Below are 16,882 nucleotides of genomic sequence, written 5' to 3' on the forward strand. Positions count from 1 at the left end.
GGCGGGCGGGAGGAGCAGTTCCGGGGCGGGTGGCGGTTCCGGCTGTGCGGGCCGCGCCGCGGCTGCTAGTCCCGGGCGCGCGGAGGGCGCGAGCGGCGCGCGGGGGGCCCAGGGGAGCGAGGCGGCGGCGTGGGGTCTTCTGGCCCCGGCGGCGGCCCATGGGGCGGGAGGCGTGAGGCCGCGGCCTGCCCGGGGCTCGGGGGGTGGGGGGACGGGGCGGGGAGATGGATAAACTGACCATCATCTCAGGATGTCTCTTTCTGGCCGCCGATATCTTCGCCATCGCCAGCATCGCCAACCCGGACTGGATCAACACCGGGGAGTCCGCGGGTGAGCGAGCGGCAGGCGCGCGGGGCCGGGCGGGGGATTGGCTGAGGGCGAAGGGAGGTGAGGGGAGACCCGGCTCAGGAGAAGACGGAGCTGGAGGATGCGCGGCGGCGGCCAGCCTGAGAAGAAGGGGGCGGTGAGGCGACCCGGGCTGCCTGGCCGAGGGGCTGGCGAAGGGGACACGCGGGTCTCGAGCCGGACCCCCGGACGGAAGGGAACGGCACCACGGGCTGAGTGCGAAGTGGCCGAGGGGCGAGGAGATCTGGACCGGGCTGGTGGTCCTAGACCTGGGAGAGAGGGTGAAGGGAGACAGCCGCCAACCTGAGGGACAGCGGAGAGAGGAACGAGCGTCGTCCTGGATTAAAAAAAAAAAAGTCAAGGTGGGAGACAGGAGGAAACCGATTTGGAGGAAACTGAGGCGCCTGTGAAGGAATTAGAAACCAGGCGGTGAGACTGGGGCCCGGAGCGAGGCAGCCTGTGGGGTGTGAGGGTCCCCAGAGAGCTGACGGGCGACAAGAGGCCGAAAGGAGTCGGGGCCGACCGCTGACCCTTGTTCCCCCACCCTAAGAAGCGGCGTCCGGGATAGAGGTCCGGGCAGGACCGGGTTAATGGTGCCGCGAGAGCTGGTGGCGGTGGGGGCGCCGGATGAGAGCCTCAGACCCGCGCCCCTGCCCAGCCCCTGCCCACTTGGCAGTATTTGAGATGCATGTGGCTTCCGATTTTCCCTTTGAAGCCTCTGTGGTTATAATTTTGCTTTATTTTAGGCCCCGGAGCTGTAATAATCCTAATAATAAACTTCATTTTATGGAGCATCTTTCATTCCAGCGCATCACAAAACGCTTTCGAGATCCTAATAGTAGTTACAAAATTAAGTAACACATTAGAGTTGTAGGCAGCCCAGTAGCAAACAGTGCCTGCTGTAACACCACCGAACTGTGGGCAGCAGCGACGAGGTGGTGCCCTCAGGAAAGAGGAAAGCATCTTTCTGAAGGGTATCCCAGGTGAATGCCTTTGCAGGATTTTTCCTGGCTTGGGCCACCAACTACACCCCACACACACACATACACACACACACTCACTCACTCACACTCACCCAGACCTGTAAGACCAAAACTTTAATTAATGTAACAGCTGCCAGGAGAGCTGATGGGAGTAAAGGAATAAACTTCTTTTCTAACTGCTTGTTCAGTGCAGGTGAAGGGAATAATGAGAGTTGGGACTGTCAGACTCCCTCCATGAATATTTTGTTGTAAGAATGTATCACTGTGCTGTCAGACTTCTTAAGTATTGCTTATGATTCTGTATTTATCCTGCAGTATTTTTAGCCCTTAAAAAAAGCCGTGGCTGGGACATTTGTTGCTTCCTCCTCCTTTCTCTCCCCCATCTAGACCTAGTAACACAAAATCATGCTGTCAGATTTACTGGTTATTAAAATAACACTCTAAGAATTTCTGCTCCTTTTCTTGCCTATAGAGTCATAGCACAGCTCTTAAGTGTAAAATATGTATGATTATTATGTGACCCTGTAGCAGTGTTAGCTATTGCTACAGTGGTAATGTTGCAATTTATAAATGTATCAAATGAACACTTTGTGCACCTTAAACATACACAATCTTATATGTTAATTATATGTGTTTTTTTAAACTGTAAAGCATATAAAGAAAATATCAGAATGATTTCAAATTTGGTGAAACTGCAGGCTTTGTTTCTGAAAATGTTAGTAATGTCAGTGTTACTAGTTGTGTGTGTGACATCCAGTTCCTGACTTGTTTTTAATCTGATTATGTGTGCAGTGACTCCTTTTGTAAAGAAGTTTCAAGTGGAATCCCAGTGTATAAAATAGACTGAATGTCCATGGGAAGGAAACAGCTTAGAGAGGGAGGAGAGAGAGAGAAGTAATCTCATAACTTTCCCGAGAAGATGTTATACTCTATTATATTTGAAAGAAAACAAGAATAAGATGCATACAACTCATTTAAATTAGGCAAAGTCATCAGCTGTGAGTTGCCTTGGAGATGGGAGGGACAGAAGTCCCAAGGTTTGAAAGAAGTAGAAAATGTTTGAAATAATAGTTGTGAGAGACAGCTGGAGACAGTAGGATTATCTAGCAGCGTGGAGACGTCATTGAAGTCAGTGGTCATGAACGTAAGTGTGATAACCGACCTGTGCTTTGTTGACCCTCTGGTGCTCAGCTACTCTGGCACCAGGGTATGAAGAAAGCCAGTGGACAGCTTCGTTCAGAGTTGTGGTTTGCCAGATGCATGCAACAGAATGACAGGCGCAAAAGTGTTTAGGGCATCGGTCAAAATATTGTAATGATAGCTCATTAAATCTCAGCTGGATAAGGAGAAAAAGTGAAAAAGAAAGCTGTTATATCTATTTTAGTCATTGAATACCAGATGGCATACGGTCAGTGGAATAGTTGACTTAGACCCATAGAGTTGAGGAGTCACTGAGAGTTATTGATACAGCAGAGTGGAAGGGCAGGGGATTGGGGGCACAAGGTCCAGACTGTGACACTGGTGCTGTGTGGCTGAAGTGGGGGTGGAGGAGGTTAATTTTTTTTTCCCCTATCAGTTTCGCTTGCCATCTCAAGATACCTTTCAGTTAAATATTCTGTTTAGCAAGAGGAATAAGAGGAGATAGTAAGAACACTGGAGATTTTTTCAAAATCATATCTACCCGGTATTTCTTTCTTTTTTTTCATTTTTCTTTCTCCTTTTTTTTTCTGGCCGTGCCTTATGGAATTTTCATTTCCCAGTTAGAGACTGAACCAGGGCCCTTGGCAGTGAGAGCATGGAACCCTAACCACTGGATCACCAGGGAATTCCCTAACCTGTATTTCTTAAGGTTAAAATATGTCAGACAGTGAGCTCCCCAAAATTTAAAATGAATGAAGTGGTATGTTTCTTTGTTCACTCTTGTGCCTTTGCTTTGTGGTAAGATGTACCTGAATCTTGCCTAGTGTTTGAGCTTGTATTGCTCACTGTACTTTTTACCTGAACAAACAGATCTAGTCTTGAGTTAAAAAAAAAAAAAATCAGTGCAGAGTTACACTTTCCAAATCAATGAAACATTTACAGGAAGTTCAGTTAAGATTTCAGAGGTGGCAGGACTGGCTTTATGCTAAGATCTGCAAAAAAGTAACTTTACCTGGCAGCAAAAAGTTAATATGTTGTTGATTCCCTTTGGTGCATTAAACATCATACTAAAAGTCTTGATTGTGATGTTTTTACTGCAGCTTTTTAAATGAACAAAGTCTATTTTGAAAATAGAACTCCTGGAGCTGAAAAGTTCCTCAGAATGTAGTTTGAAAACCACTGCAGTAAACTAGAACGGGGAAGTTTAGGATTCAAATCCAAACCTTACCTCTTAGTAGCTCTGTTACTTTGGTTAACTTACCTGGCCTTTCTCTATAAAGTTCCCCTTCTGTAAAAATAGAGATAACATCTCAGTGAGTTATTGTAATGATTGAGTTAATCCATGTAAAACATTTAGAACAGTGCCTGATACATGGTAAGTGCTCAGTAAAAGTTAGATATCGTTGTATTGCTGTTTGAGTTTATAACAGGTGTCAGAATCCCAGTTTTGAAACTGAAGCTCAGAACTTATTACTGAGAACTGACACAATTTCTTTATTAGATGCTTGGAAGTGAGAAAACATCAAGGCTTAGCACAAGTCTAATAAATTTGTCTTCCCTCTTAGCTTTGGACTCCACCATCACTGTTTCTCCTCTTTTAGTCTCTCATCTCCAACTTCTAGTCTCTGTACTCCTCAGCTTCTACTTGAACTACCACAAAAGGAAATGAAATATTCCAAAACAAAAAGCTGAGTAAAATAACTTCTTTAAATCCCAAGTAATAAACTGTATTACTATGAGATTATGAGCCACGTTTCATGCTGGAAGTTTGGAAGTTTGTTTTTTTTTTAATTTACCATTTTTTAAGACTTTTTTTTTTGGCTGCACTGGTTCTTCGTTGCTGCACATGGGCTTTCTCTAGTTGCAGTGAGCAGAGGCTCCTCTTTGGCTCAATACTCTTCTTGTGGTGTGTGGGCTGCTCATTGGGGTGGCTTGTCTTGTTGCAGAGCCTGGGATCTAGAGCATGTGGGCTTTTAGTAGTTGTGGCTTACAGGCTTGGTTGCCCCACAGCATGTAGAATCTTGGAGCAAGAATCGAACCCATGTCCCCTGCATTGGCATGCTCAATCTTGTCTGACTCTGCAACCCCATGGACTCTAGCATGCCAGGCTCCTCTTGTCCATGGGATTTTCTTGGCAAGAATACTGGAGTGGTTGCTATTTCCTCCAGGGGATCTTCCCAACCTAGGGATTGAACCAGTGTCTCCTGCATTGGCAGACAGATTCTTTACCACTGAGCCACCTGGGAAGTCCTATACTGGCAGTTTTTTATTTGTTTTTATAGTATTGGCCCAAATACAGAGAAACTATATTCCTTTAATTTTCATCTGCGTGTGATAGCATTTCCTGAATTTGTTCTAATAGCTTGTGGATGGTGCACAAACTTTTAAACATATGATGACTGCCACCCCCCCTTTTTTTTTGGCTGTGCCATAAGCTGACTGGCTTGCAGGACCTTAGTTCCCCAACCAGAGATTGAACCCAGGCCATGGCAGTGAAAACCCCAATTCCTAACCACTGGACCACGAATAAACTCTAAAGATACAGTGTAACAGAAATGGATATCGTTTATACGGGGAATATACGTGGGGGGATACTTTAGTAAGGACCCTTAGGAGTTTCTATTAATGTAATAAAAAGTATTAAATGATAGTAAATATAATGGCAGAATTACATTAATTCTGCTATACTAGGGTCAAATTTCTACTGGTTACTGGAACTCAGTATCAAGACAATATTTTATGTAGCACTTTATAGTTTTTGAAGCACTTTGACATCTATCACCTGATTTGATTCCCTAAGGTTCATTATATTTAGCCAATGTTAAATAGTCATTTCTACATTTTCCCCCATGAGTCGGTGTTTTGCGCATGAGATTTGAGTTTCCAGGTTGCAAAGTCTCCCTTCAAGAACACTACCTATGTAGGAATTTGTGCACGCATCAGTGGCTAGAATTTTTGCCAGAATACAGAAGAGGTAAAGGAGATTTGGGTTTCAGTATTAAAGGGATGTCCTGCACTTTGTACAAATACCTTAACCTCACAGTTACTGTTTTCTCATCCCTCAAGAGACTAATTTTTAGTGAAAAAAAATTTTTTTTAACCAGATCAACAAACAAAGCTGCTCCTGATAAATGTAAGTGATCTAGAGATCCTTTTACTGAGGCATCATTCCTTTCCGGCACAGATTTCAGTGACCATTTAGGATTGTGCATGCTCAGTCGCTTCAGTCGTGCCCGACTCTTTGTAACTATGGACTGTAGCCTGCCAGGCTCCTTTGTCCATGGGATTCTCCAGGCAGGAATTCTGGAGTGGGTTGCCATGCCCTCCTTCAGGGGATCTTCCTGACCCAGGGATCAACCTTGTGTTTCCTGCATTGTAGGCAGATTTTTTACTGCTGAGCCACTGGGGAAGCCCGACCATTGAGGATTATTACCATCCTGTATCATCCTAGATGGGTTTACTTAGTGTTCTTTATGAAAATTTCCAAGTGTTTCCCAGGAGTCTTCTAGCACATGAAGGAACTTGAACCTCTTCCTTCTATCTAAGCAAAATTTTTCTCTCTAGAATTAGTTCTCTTATTCAGACTGTAGTCTGTCATAGTGTATACTGCTACTGCTGCTGCTAAGTCACTTTAGTCGTGTCCGTCTCTGTGCGACCCCATAGACGGCAGCCCACCAGGCTCCCCCGTCCCTGGGATTCTCCAGGCAAGAACACTGGAGTGGGCTGCCATTTCCTTCTCCAATGCATGAAAGTGAAAAGTGAAAGTGAAGTCGCTCAGTCGCGTCCGACTCCCAGCGACCCCACGGACTGCAGCCCACCAGGCTCCTCCGTCCATAGGATTTTCCAGGCAAGAGTACTGGAGTGGGGTGCCATTGCCTTCTCCGGTCATAGTGTATTTATTCCTGAAAATATCTTCACTCTTGTTCTTTTTAAAATTAGATTGGATGTGAGAGTTTTTAAGGAGTCTCGTTATCATCCTCTTCCCTATTTATATTGTGAACTAATTGAGAAAAAAAGAGTAAGATAATTAGGAGCCAAAATATTATTTAATATTGATAAAGAGGATATTGGAGAATGTGACTTATCCTTGGACAAGTAACTTCCTCTTGAAAGTGAAAGTTGTTCAGTCGTGTCCGACTCTTTGCGACCCCATGGACTGTCCATGGAATTCTCTAGGCCAGAATACTGGAGTGGGTAGCCTTTCCCTTCTCCAGCTTCCTCTTACTGGGCCTCAAAATTGAACAGACTTAATTGTCCAATCCCAGGCAGGATTGGGGGACCTGCTCTGTAGGACTTCCAGTGGGAAAGAACGAAAGAGATGAGTGCTCCCTTTAGGCAACTTGCTCCTAAGGGCAAAAAGTTGGACCACTTATGCCCAGTTTTTTATCTTAAACTGCCAGTCAAATAAAATCTTTCCTCCTGACCTGAGAAAGATTGAGTGAGGGGACACAGATAAACTTAGATGTTCTTAACAGCCGTACCTCTACCCCATCCCTCATGGATAAAAAACATCAGAAGTGGGAAGAAAGCCTTAGCTGGTTGAAACCTAGGAGATAGCTAGCCTTTTGCAAGGAAGAATTTTCTTTTTTCTCAAGTATGAAGACTGGCAGATGATTGAGAAAGATGAGGAAGGGTTTCATTTCCCATTCTGTTACCACTGCTCTCTCCACAGAAAATCCTGGTAAACCTCAGATAGGACACTGTGGGCTTGACCTCTGTCGCATAAGAGTTCAAGATCTTCAGGTAAATCCTAGCCTATAAGTTGGTAGCCTCTGGTTTAAAACATTAAAATTAACGCTTCCGAAGCACATCTGTTATTAAATAGTAGAAAGTTATTAAATGATAAGCCCTTTTCCTGACCTGTGACAACTTCAGTAAGCAGAGTTGGTTTGGTGCGAAGGAGCTTTGTAACCTCATTTGTTAAACCAAACTATCTAGAACTGTGTCGTGTTAATCATTTTGGACGTGACTTGTAGAGAAGGACAAAACTGGCTTACCTCAGAGAGCAAAAATCTTGAGATTGTGCTCTTTTTAACTTAAAAAGCATTAACAAAACTTCTTCAATGGCCTTTTGAGTCTTTTTCCAGTAAATTTCTTTTTTAAAACAGCCTTTTTGAGACATCATTTCATTAACTGTAAGATGCGCCTATTTAAAGTGTACAGTGAAGTGGTTTGTATAACCATAAAGTTGTGCCACAGTCAATTTAAGAGCGTTCTCAGTACTCCAGAAAGAAACCCCAGATCCCTTCGCCATCACCTGCCAACTTCCTGGTTCTTAGGCACACTGCTTTCTGTCTTTGTAGATTTGCTTATTCTAGGTATTTCATATAAATGGAACCATGCAGTCTTTTGTGATTGGCTTATTTCACCTAACATAATGTTTTCAATGTTCATCCATATTATAGCAAATATCAGTAGTTCATTTCCTCTTACTGCCAAATTGTGTGGTGTATCTCCATTTATCTATCCATTCATCAGTTGATGGATATTGGGGCCAGTAAATTTTTTGCCTTCCAAGAATACCACTTCTTCATAATGGTAAAGTGGTATAAAATTTTTTCCTTGATTTTTTAAAAAAGTAACATCATCAGTATTATTTATTATTTATTTATTATTCTTATTTCAAATAAGAACTTTGAATAAAAATTCAAAGACCAGTCTTTTTACAGTGTTCACAGGTCATACTTGAAGCTTGAAATAATTTATAATACTGTGAATTTCACAGCATAGTCCAGATTTTCCAATTTGAGATGAGATTTCCTGAACAAAGCATTTATATATATTTTTTACAACCTTAGTTCCAAAAAGCCCCTCTTTTTACTATTATCAACAGAGATATAGGCACTTCAGGATAAAGGATATAAACTAGTTGACCTAAAAGATTTGGTGAAGGGAAATTTGGGACCAAGAACATAGACAGAAGTCATGAGAGAGTAGAAAAATCTAAGAGGAAGGAAATTCTGAAAAAGGTATTACAGAGTGATGACAGCCGTTGCATTTATTAGACTGACCAGACTTGTTGAGTTCTTCCTCACTTGGCTGCCAGAACCCCTTTCAAAGCTGGCATGTAGGAGTAATATACATCAGTCCTCCACTGTTCAGCTTAGTATAAACCTAAAATAGTTCTGTTGTTAACCCCTTTCCTCATAAATGTTGAGTTTGTATTGGAGTTGTAGTGTAGTAAAATAGTCCCATGAGATTTGAGTCAGACATATCTATATTCGGTTTTTTTATTCCCTTTTTATGAATTTTATGATTTGGGGCATGTAATTTGATTTCTCAGCTATAAAACTGGAAATAATATATTTATCTCAAAGGATGGTTGTGAGAAAATAAAATATGGCATATGAAGAATTAGCACATGGCCTAATATATAGCAAACGCTCAAATGTTAGTCATTGTTATATGAAAGGTCAAAACATTCTAATTTTAAAATGTTTCCCTTTTGTATTATCTGTTTTATTTATTTACCTGTGTCCTGCCTTGTTCTAAAAAGAGATTTAAGGCAATAGTGTGTCTGTGGTGAGTATTTCTGAAATCCAGCTTGGGGAAGGGAGCTTTCCAGGAATACAGACTGTGAAATCAGTTGTAGTGGTGATGTGAACTTCATGGGATATATGTAAGTACCAAAACCAAGGAGTGCATGAGTTTATATGTTTCTGGAACAGACTAAAGAGGTTTTCTAAGTGAAAGACAGCCTACCGTAGTGGAAAGAGCACACAGGTTTTGGGTTAGATCAACATGTAGTCAGATCCCGGTCCCACAGTTTGCTAGCCATGTAATTGATCTTAGACAAGTTGTAGTTGATGATTTTTTATTAATCAAAATTATATCATTCAGATATGGTTAATACCTCTTGTAGAACTTCCAATTGCTGCACAGGTTCAGACCCCAACTTTCTGTTCTATATATTAAAGATTGACTGGTTCGCTGAGTGAACAACAAATATGTTAAAGAGTAGTATCTGCAGCGAATTATGAAAATCATATATTTCCCAAATTATTTTTAAAGGACCATAGTGATTTGTAAAGCTTTCAGTTAGAGTATAGTCAATTAGTCTCACCTCAAAGGCTGAAAATAAGTTTGAGATATATGAGATAGTTGTTTCTTGATAGAAACCTGGCAAATAGTACAACTGAAAATTCTTCAGTTTTCATTTATGAAATAAAATTTCTTGTAGTTGTCATTAGCTTCTTCAATGTACCTGAGAGTTTATGAATTTTTCCATACCCCATTTCAGTGCATACTTAAGCAGTGGGCCATATTACATAATCTTAAGGGGAAATTTAGACATGTAATAAAGTATTGCTGTTCATGAAATTATTGAGTTATAAATAGCTTAATCATGCAACTTGAATGGATAATTGTTTACATAGTGACCTTGTTTTATATCCTCTGAATAACCCAAGAAATTAGGTTGTACAGTGACAGCAGTGGTAATATATAGGTGTAAATCTCATATCTACAACTTTACTTATTTATGATTATTTATATAAACATAACATTCATATTTTTTTGGTTGTCAGAATGTTTTATTGTTAAGCTCTGAAGTTACACATGTTTTTCCAGGTGCTTTTTAGAATTCTTTGCCCAGCTAGCAAGTAGCTGCTGATAAGTTTGATGCTTAAAAAGCATGCTCTACTTGGTAACAATAGATTATGGGTAGTGGTAACATTATTTTATTTTTTATTGACTGTAGACTAATGAAAGGGTAATATTTAGCAAAGTTACTGTTGGAATAGCTAACTAACACAACATTGTTGAAATAGAGAGGTTAGCTAAGAGCATGAAGGAACCTAAGGATCCTTGAAAATCAAGGTGAAAAAGTGTTAGTTGCTCAGTTGAGTCTGACTCTTTGTGACCCCATGGTCTGTAGTCCACCAACTTCTCTATCCATAGAATTCTCCAAGCAAGAATACTGGAGTGTATAGCCACTCCCTCTAGGGGATCTTCCCAACCCAGGGGTCGAACTTGGGTCTTCTGCATTGCACACAGATTCTTTACAGTCCAAGCCACCAGGGAAGCCCAATATTTAGCAAACGTATTGTTGAAATAGTAGAGAGGTTAAATAAGAGAATGAGGGAACCTAAGGATCCTTGAAAATCTCAAGTACCTAAAACTAAGTATTTGGGTCAAAATCACTTTTCAATAACATACCTCTCTAAAATTTATTATGTATTCTCTTATTTCCTGTAAGTCACAGCTAAATTGAATATGCTTACTGGAAATGCCATGGGCAAGTAGAATGAAATAGTCCTTTGGGATTTATTGCTTTAGAGTTGACAAAGAAGCATAAAGATTTGGGTGTTGCTATCAATGATACTTACATGTATTTATGAGTATGTATAAACCAGAATGTATAGTTTACTTACATTTCAGTTTATGACTTCAGTTTTGAAGCAAACTGACAGTTCTTTGAATTGCTTTTTTTTTCTTTTTAATTGAGATGAAAAGACTGCACTTTTTGTGTGTCTCTTTTTACTAGCTTTGCTATAAATAAAAGGTCACATTTGGTATTTTGACACTTGCTGTTGTGTATATTGAGCAAAAAGGCAGCTGTTGACTTTTAATATAGATCTGTTCAACAGAGACCGTATACTGCTATCATTAGAGATTAAAAAAAGTAAAGAAAATGCAGTTGGTTGGGTCAAGTAAGAAAATGGGAGAGGGGAATTTCATTGGGTCTCCCCATTTGTGGTATATTCACAATAAGTTATATGGAACATTATTGGGTCTACTTTCAGCTATAATACAGAAATTTTTTTCAAAAATAGGACATGTTCAAAGTAAGGCAAAGATCTCCAAGGCCATTTCATTTATGACCATTTCACTTATAAATTACCATCCATTTTAAGAAATCTTTCATTTACCGTGAGTATTCCTTAAATCTTCACATAGATATTCCCTATACCACTGTACTTTATTACAGACAGTCTCACAATAAATGCTTATTAAGATACGTGTGGTCTGTAAGGAACTGTACTAAATATTCTGAGGGATTTCTTTTAAGCAAATGAAAAAGTATTTTATCTTTGGGAAACCTGTAAAGTGTTTGGGAAGACTCATTTCAGTTCATTTCTATACATCGCTGCTAAATTTATCTTTCTAAAGGATAGGATGGTAATATTAAATAGTTGCAAATACTTATAAGTACTTGCTTTATGACAGCTACTTTTCTAGACACTTTTTACATGTGTGAACCAATTTAATCCTCACAACATCCCTAAGCGCTGCTATTAGCCCCACAGAGATACAAAGAAATTAAGTAACTTGCCCAGGGTCACACAGCTGCTAAGTGGAAAAGCTGAGATTTGGATCTAGCTCCAGAGTCCTGGCTTTTAACCACTGCATATATTTGGACCAGAAACCTTCAGTGACCCTTCATCTACCATAGCACAGAAGGCCCTTAATGATCTTCACAACATGCCTCCGGCTTATCTTTCCAACTTTTGATCCTACTTTTTGCCTACATGGATCTACATTCCAGCCCCTCTGTATTACTTTCTGTTTCCTAAATATAATCTGTCATCTCTTTATTCATCTCTGAATCTTTGTCTGTTGTCAGTGTGATGCTCTCACACTTAGCAGTTCCTGTCCGTTCAGTGTCCTGCCCATCTTCCAAGCATATGTCAACTGCTGTCTTCATAAAAATCTTTTTTGATCCCCTACCTCACATGATTTTTCCCTCTTGTGTGTTTTTCATGGTAGCATATCTGTATTATGGTTATTTGTATGTTACTTTCCCTGCTTTCTAGTGTAGATTTTTAAAGTTCTATAAGAATAGGGCTTCCTCCACGGCTCAGTGGTAAAGAATCCACCCGCCATTGCCAGAGACACAGATTCGTTCCCTGGTCTGGGAACATCCCACATGTCATGGAGCGACTAAGCCCACACACCACAACTACTGAGTGTGTACTTTATACTGAGCCACAACTACTGAGCCCACGTGCCACAAGTACTGAAGCCTGCACACTCTAGAGCCTGTGCTCCACAATGAGATGCCTTCACACCGCAACTAAAGAGTAGCCCCCACTCTCCACAACTCGAGAAAAGCCCACGCAGCATCGAAGACCCAGCACAGACAAAAATAAATAATTTTTTTTTAATTTTATATATAAAAAAAGAACAGGGCATAAAATTTATTGATCTCTATACCTTAGCACTTTCCATTTTGTGCTTGGCAGGAAAGAGGAAGTGTTATGGTTGACACGAAGTCTTTAAACCTGGAGTAGGGAACAGAATTGGGAACTTTGGACAGTGAGCCGCTTTAAGGGCAGAAGTAATGATTTTGGTTTAGAGGTTGTATTTCAAGTGAGAGTAAAATATTGAAGCAGAAAGGGGCTAATCAGGAAAGAGGGATTTGGCATCCCTGGTTGTCATGTCTCATTTTCACAAATATGATATTTATATTTTAATGGCTTTCTTTCAATAGCTGTATGTCCACAAAATTCATAATTTTTTTACATGTCAGTTGGTTTTTGTTTTGGAAAGTAAGGTCCAGCTACTGTCTAGTTATTCCCAACTTTGAAAAGTATTTTAAGGTGAAAGTTAATTTGTAGGTTGATTAGTTGATTCTCTGGGTCAATACAGAAATTAGGTTACTAGGCTAGTCAGTAAGACCATGTCATGACTGAACTATTTACTTCTGTATAAAAAAATATATAGAAAGCAATACAGTTACATTACTAATAAAAAGCTTTTTAAAAGTTAAAAAGTAGAAATACCTTGTATCTCTGATCCTTTGTCAATTTGACTTTAAAACATGAGATTTCTTCTATGTGACAGAAGTGCTTCATTGAGATTCTTCTTAACATTTGTCAACAATATTCTGAGTCATTTTTTACTTACAAATCGCCCTGGCAGAGGAAGAAAAAGAAGACTTGCAGAAAATGTATGTTTAAGAGATTTCTTGAGATAGAATATCCAGAGATAGAATTAACTCAGTGGAGGTGAGGAAGATTTGTATGAGTGCATGAATGGATGTGTGATTTGTGTGGTGTGCGATGGTAGGAAGTAGACATGGGGAAGATAAGGAACTTGTAGTGGATGAATGATCTCTCCCTGGGAAAGCAAAGTGAAACAGAATAAGCTGGATCCAAGGTTCCTCATCCAACCCCCATGAGAGGGACTGTTAGTCCTGGCTAGTGTGGTTACTGTTTGTTGAAGGTCCCTATGAATGAATGGAATAAGGAGGAAAATAGTATTTGGTGTGTCAGTTGGGGTACAAATGGTACAAATTAAGTGTTTTTAACTTGAAGAGTATTTCTGTTGATACTTGGCTTCTAATTTAGGCTTTGCGCTGTAGATGTTTTGTTTGTGCTTGAAAAATTACCTGTATGCTTTTTCTTTATATTTTTCCCAACCAAAAAATAGTTCCATGCTCCTCTTTCACCATCCGTCTCTTGATTTAAAATAAAAGTGAGTATATATGATATCATATATTGAATTCTTGGGAAATTATTAATAAAGATGTTGTGAAAGGAATACAGGGGTGAAGCCAGAATTCAGTTCAAATTCTGGCTCTGCCACTTTTGAGCTATGTGGCTTTGGACTTCTTGCTTGACCTCTGAGTTTAGTTTCCTCATCTGTTTGTTGTTGTTCAGTTGCTCAGTTATGTCTGACTCTTTGTGACCCCTTGGACTGCAGCATCCTAGGCTTCCCTTTCCCTAAGTGTCCTCCAAAAGTTTGCTCAAACTCATGTCCATTGAGTCAATGATGCCATCCAACCATCCCATGCTCTGGGGCCTCCTTCTCTTCCTGTCCTCAATCTTTCTAGCATTAGAGTCTTTTCCAATGAGTCAGCTCTTTGCATCAGGCGGCCAAATTATTGGACTTTCAGTTCAGTCCTTCCAATGAATATTCAGGACTGATTTCCTGTAGGATTGCTGGTTAGATCTCCTTGCAGTCCAAGGGACCCTCAAGAGTCTTCTCCAACACCACAGTTCAAAAGCATCAATTCTTCAGCACTCAGCCTTCTTTATAGTCCAACTCTCACATCCATACATGATGTCTCTGCTCTTTAATATGCTGCTTAGGTTTGTCATAGTTTTGCTTTCAAGGAACAAGCATCTTTTAATTTCATGGGTGCAGTCACTGTCCACAGTGATTTTGGAGCAAGAAAATTAAGTCTGTCCCTGTTTGCATCGTTTCCCCTATGTGTTTGCCATGAAGTGATGGGACCAGATGCCATGATATTCCTTTTTTGAATGTTGAGTTTTAAGCTAACTTTTTCACTCTCCTCTTTCACCTTCATCAAGAGGCTCTTTAGTTCCTCTTTGCTTTCTGCCATAAAAGTAGTATCATCTGCATATCTGAAGTTATTGATATTCCTCCTGGCAGTCTTGATTCCACCTTATGCTTCATCCACTTGGCATTTTGCATGATGTACTGTGTATAAGTTAAATAAGGAGGGTGATAATAGCCTTGATGTACTCCTTTCCAAGTTTGGAACCAGTCTGTTGTTCCATGTCTATTTCTAACTGTTGCTTCTTGACCTGTATACAGGTTTCTCAGTAGGCAGGTAAGATATCTGGTATTCCCATCTCTTTAAGAATTTTCCACAGCTTGTTGTGACCCACACAGTTAAAGGCTTTACCATAGTCAATGAATTTTGAAATTCCCTTGCTGGCTTTTTTTTGATCTGATGGATGTTGGCAATTTGACCTCTGATTCCTCTGCCTTTTCTAAACCCAACTTGACAACCTGTAAGTTCTCAGTTGAGGCCTAGCTTGGAGGATTTTGAGCATGACCTTGCTAGCATGTGAAATGAGCGCTGTTGTGTGGTAGTTTGAACATTCTTTAGCATTGCTCTCCTTTGGGATTGAAATGAAAATTAACTTTTTCCAGTCCTATGGCCACTGGTGAGTTTTCCAAATTTATTGGCATATCTCAGGTATTTGACATATTGAGTGCAACACTTACACAGCATCATCTTTTAGGATTTAAAGTAGCTCAGCTGGAATTCCAACACCTCCACTAGCTTTGTTCATAGTAGTGCTTCCTAAGGCCCACTTGACTTCATATTCCAGGATGTCTGGCTATGGGCAAGTGATCACACCATCGTGGTTATGTGGGTCATTAAGGTCTTTTTTGTACGGTTCTTCTGTGTATTCATACCACCTGTTCTTAATATCTTCTGCTTCTTTTAGGTCTTAGTGTTTCTGTCATTTAATTGTGTCCACATCTGCATGAAATATTTCTTTGGTATCTCTCATTTTTTTGAAGAGATCTCTAATCTTCCCCATTGTATTGCTTTCCTCTATTTCTTTGCCATGAAGTGATGGGACCAGGTGCCGTGATCTTTTGTTTTCTGAATGTTGAGCTTTAAGCCAACTTTTTCATGCTCCTCTTTCACTTTCATCAAGAGGCTTTTTAGTTCTTCAGTTTCTGCCATAAGGATGGTATCATCTGCATATCTGAGGTTATTAATTTCTCCCGGCAATCTTGATTCCAGCTTGTGCTTCTTCCAGCCCAGCATTTCTCATGATGTACTCTGCATATAAGTTGAATAAGCACAGTGTCAATATATAGCCTTGACGTACTCCTTTTCCTATTTGGAACCAGTCTGTTGTTCATGTCCAGTTCTAACTATTCCTTCTTGACCTGCATACAGATTTCTCAAGAGGCAGATCAGGTGGTCTGGTATTCCCATCTCTTTCAGAATTTTCCACAGTTTATTGTGATCCACAGTCAAAGGCTTTGGCTTAATCAATAAAGCAGAAATAGATGTTTTTCTGGAACTCTCTTTGCATTTTCCATGATCCAGCGGATGTTGGCAATTTATTTGATCTCTGGTTCCTCTGCCTTTTCTAAAACCAGCTTGAACATCTGAAAGTTCATGGTTCACATACTGTTGAAGCCTGGCTTGGAGAATTTTGAGCATTACTAGCGTAGGAGAAGGCAATGGCACCCCACTCCAGTACTCTTGCCTGGAAAATCCTATGGACAGAGGAGCCTGGTAGGCTGCAGTCCATGGGGTCGCTAAAAGTCAGACACGATTGAGCGACTTCACTTCCACTTTTCACTTTCATGCAATGGAGAAGGAAATGGCAACCCACTCCAGTGTTCTTGCCTGGAGAATTCCAGGGACAGGGGAGCCTGGTGGGCTGCCGTCTATGGGGTCACACAGAGTCGGACATGACTGAAGTGATTTAGCAGCAGCAGCAGCAGCGTATGAGATGAGTGCAATTGTGGGGTAGTTTGAGCATTCTTTGGCATTGCCTTTCTTTGGAATTGGAATGAAAACTGACCTTTTCCACTCCTGTGGCCACTGCTGAGTTTTCCAAATTTGTTGGCATATTGAGTGCAGCACTTTCACAGCATCATCTTTCCGGATTTGAAATAGCTCAACTGGAATTCCATCACCTCCACTAGCTTTGTTCATAGTGATGCTTCCTAAGGCCCACTTGACTTCA

The 16,882-nt window shown here is 40.6% G+C and overlaps 1 protein-coding gene across 2 annotated transcripts in view; it reads left to right on the forward strand.

The window, feature by feature from the left end:
• The first annotated feature begins 44 nt into the window (after positions 1-44).
• The window catches only part of MOSMO (modulator of smoothened), a 75,978-nt gene continuing 59,140 nt past the window's right edge, over positions 45-16,882 (forward strand). For both annotated transcript variants that reach the window (XM_002697989.7, XM_015460345.3), the window contains exon 1: positions 45-330. In XM_002697989.7, coding sequence (XP_002698035.1) covers positions 225-330 — 106 coding nt within the window. In that variant the 5' untranslated portion in view covers positions 45-224. The remainder of the gene's footprint in view (positions 331-16,882) is intronic.

This window comes from Bos taurus, chromosome 25 (genome assembly GCF_002263795.3).
Source record: "Bos taurus isolate L1 Dominette 01449 registration number 42190680 breed Hereford chromosome 25, ARS-UCD2.0, whole genome shotgun sequence".
Taxonomy (NCBI): Eukaryota; Metazoa; Chordata; class Mammalia; order Artiodactyla; family Bovidae; genus Bos; species Bos taurus.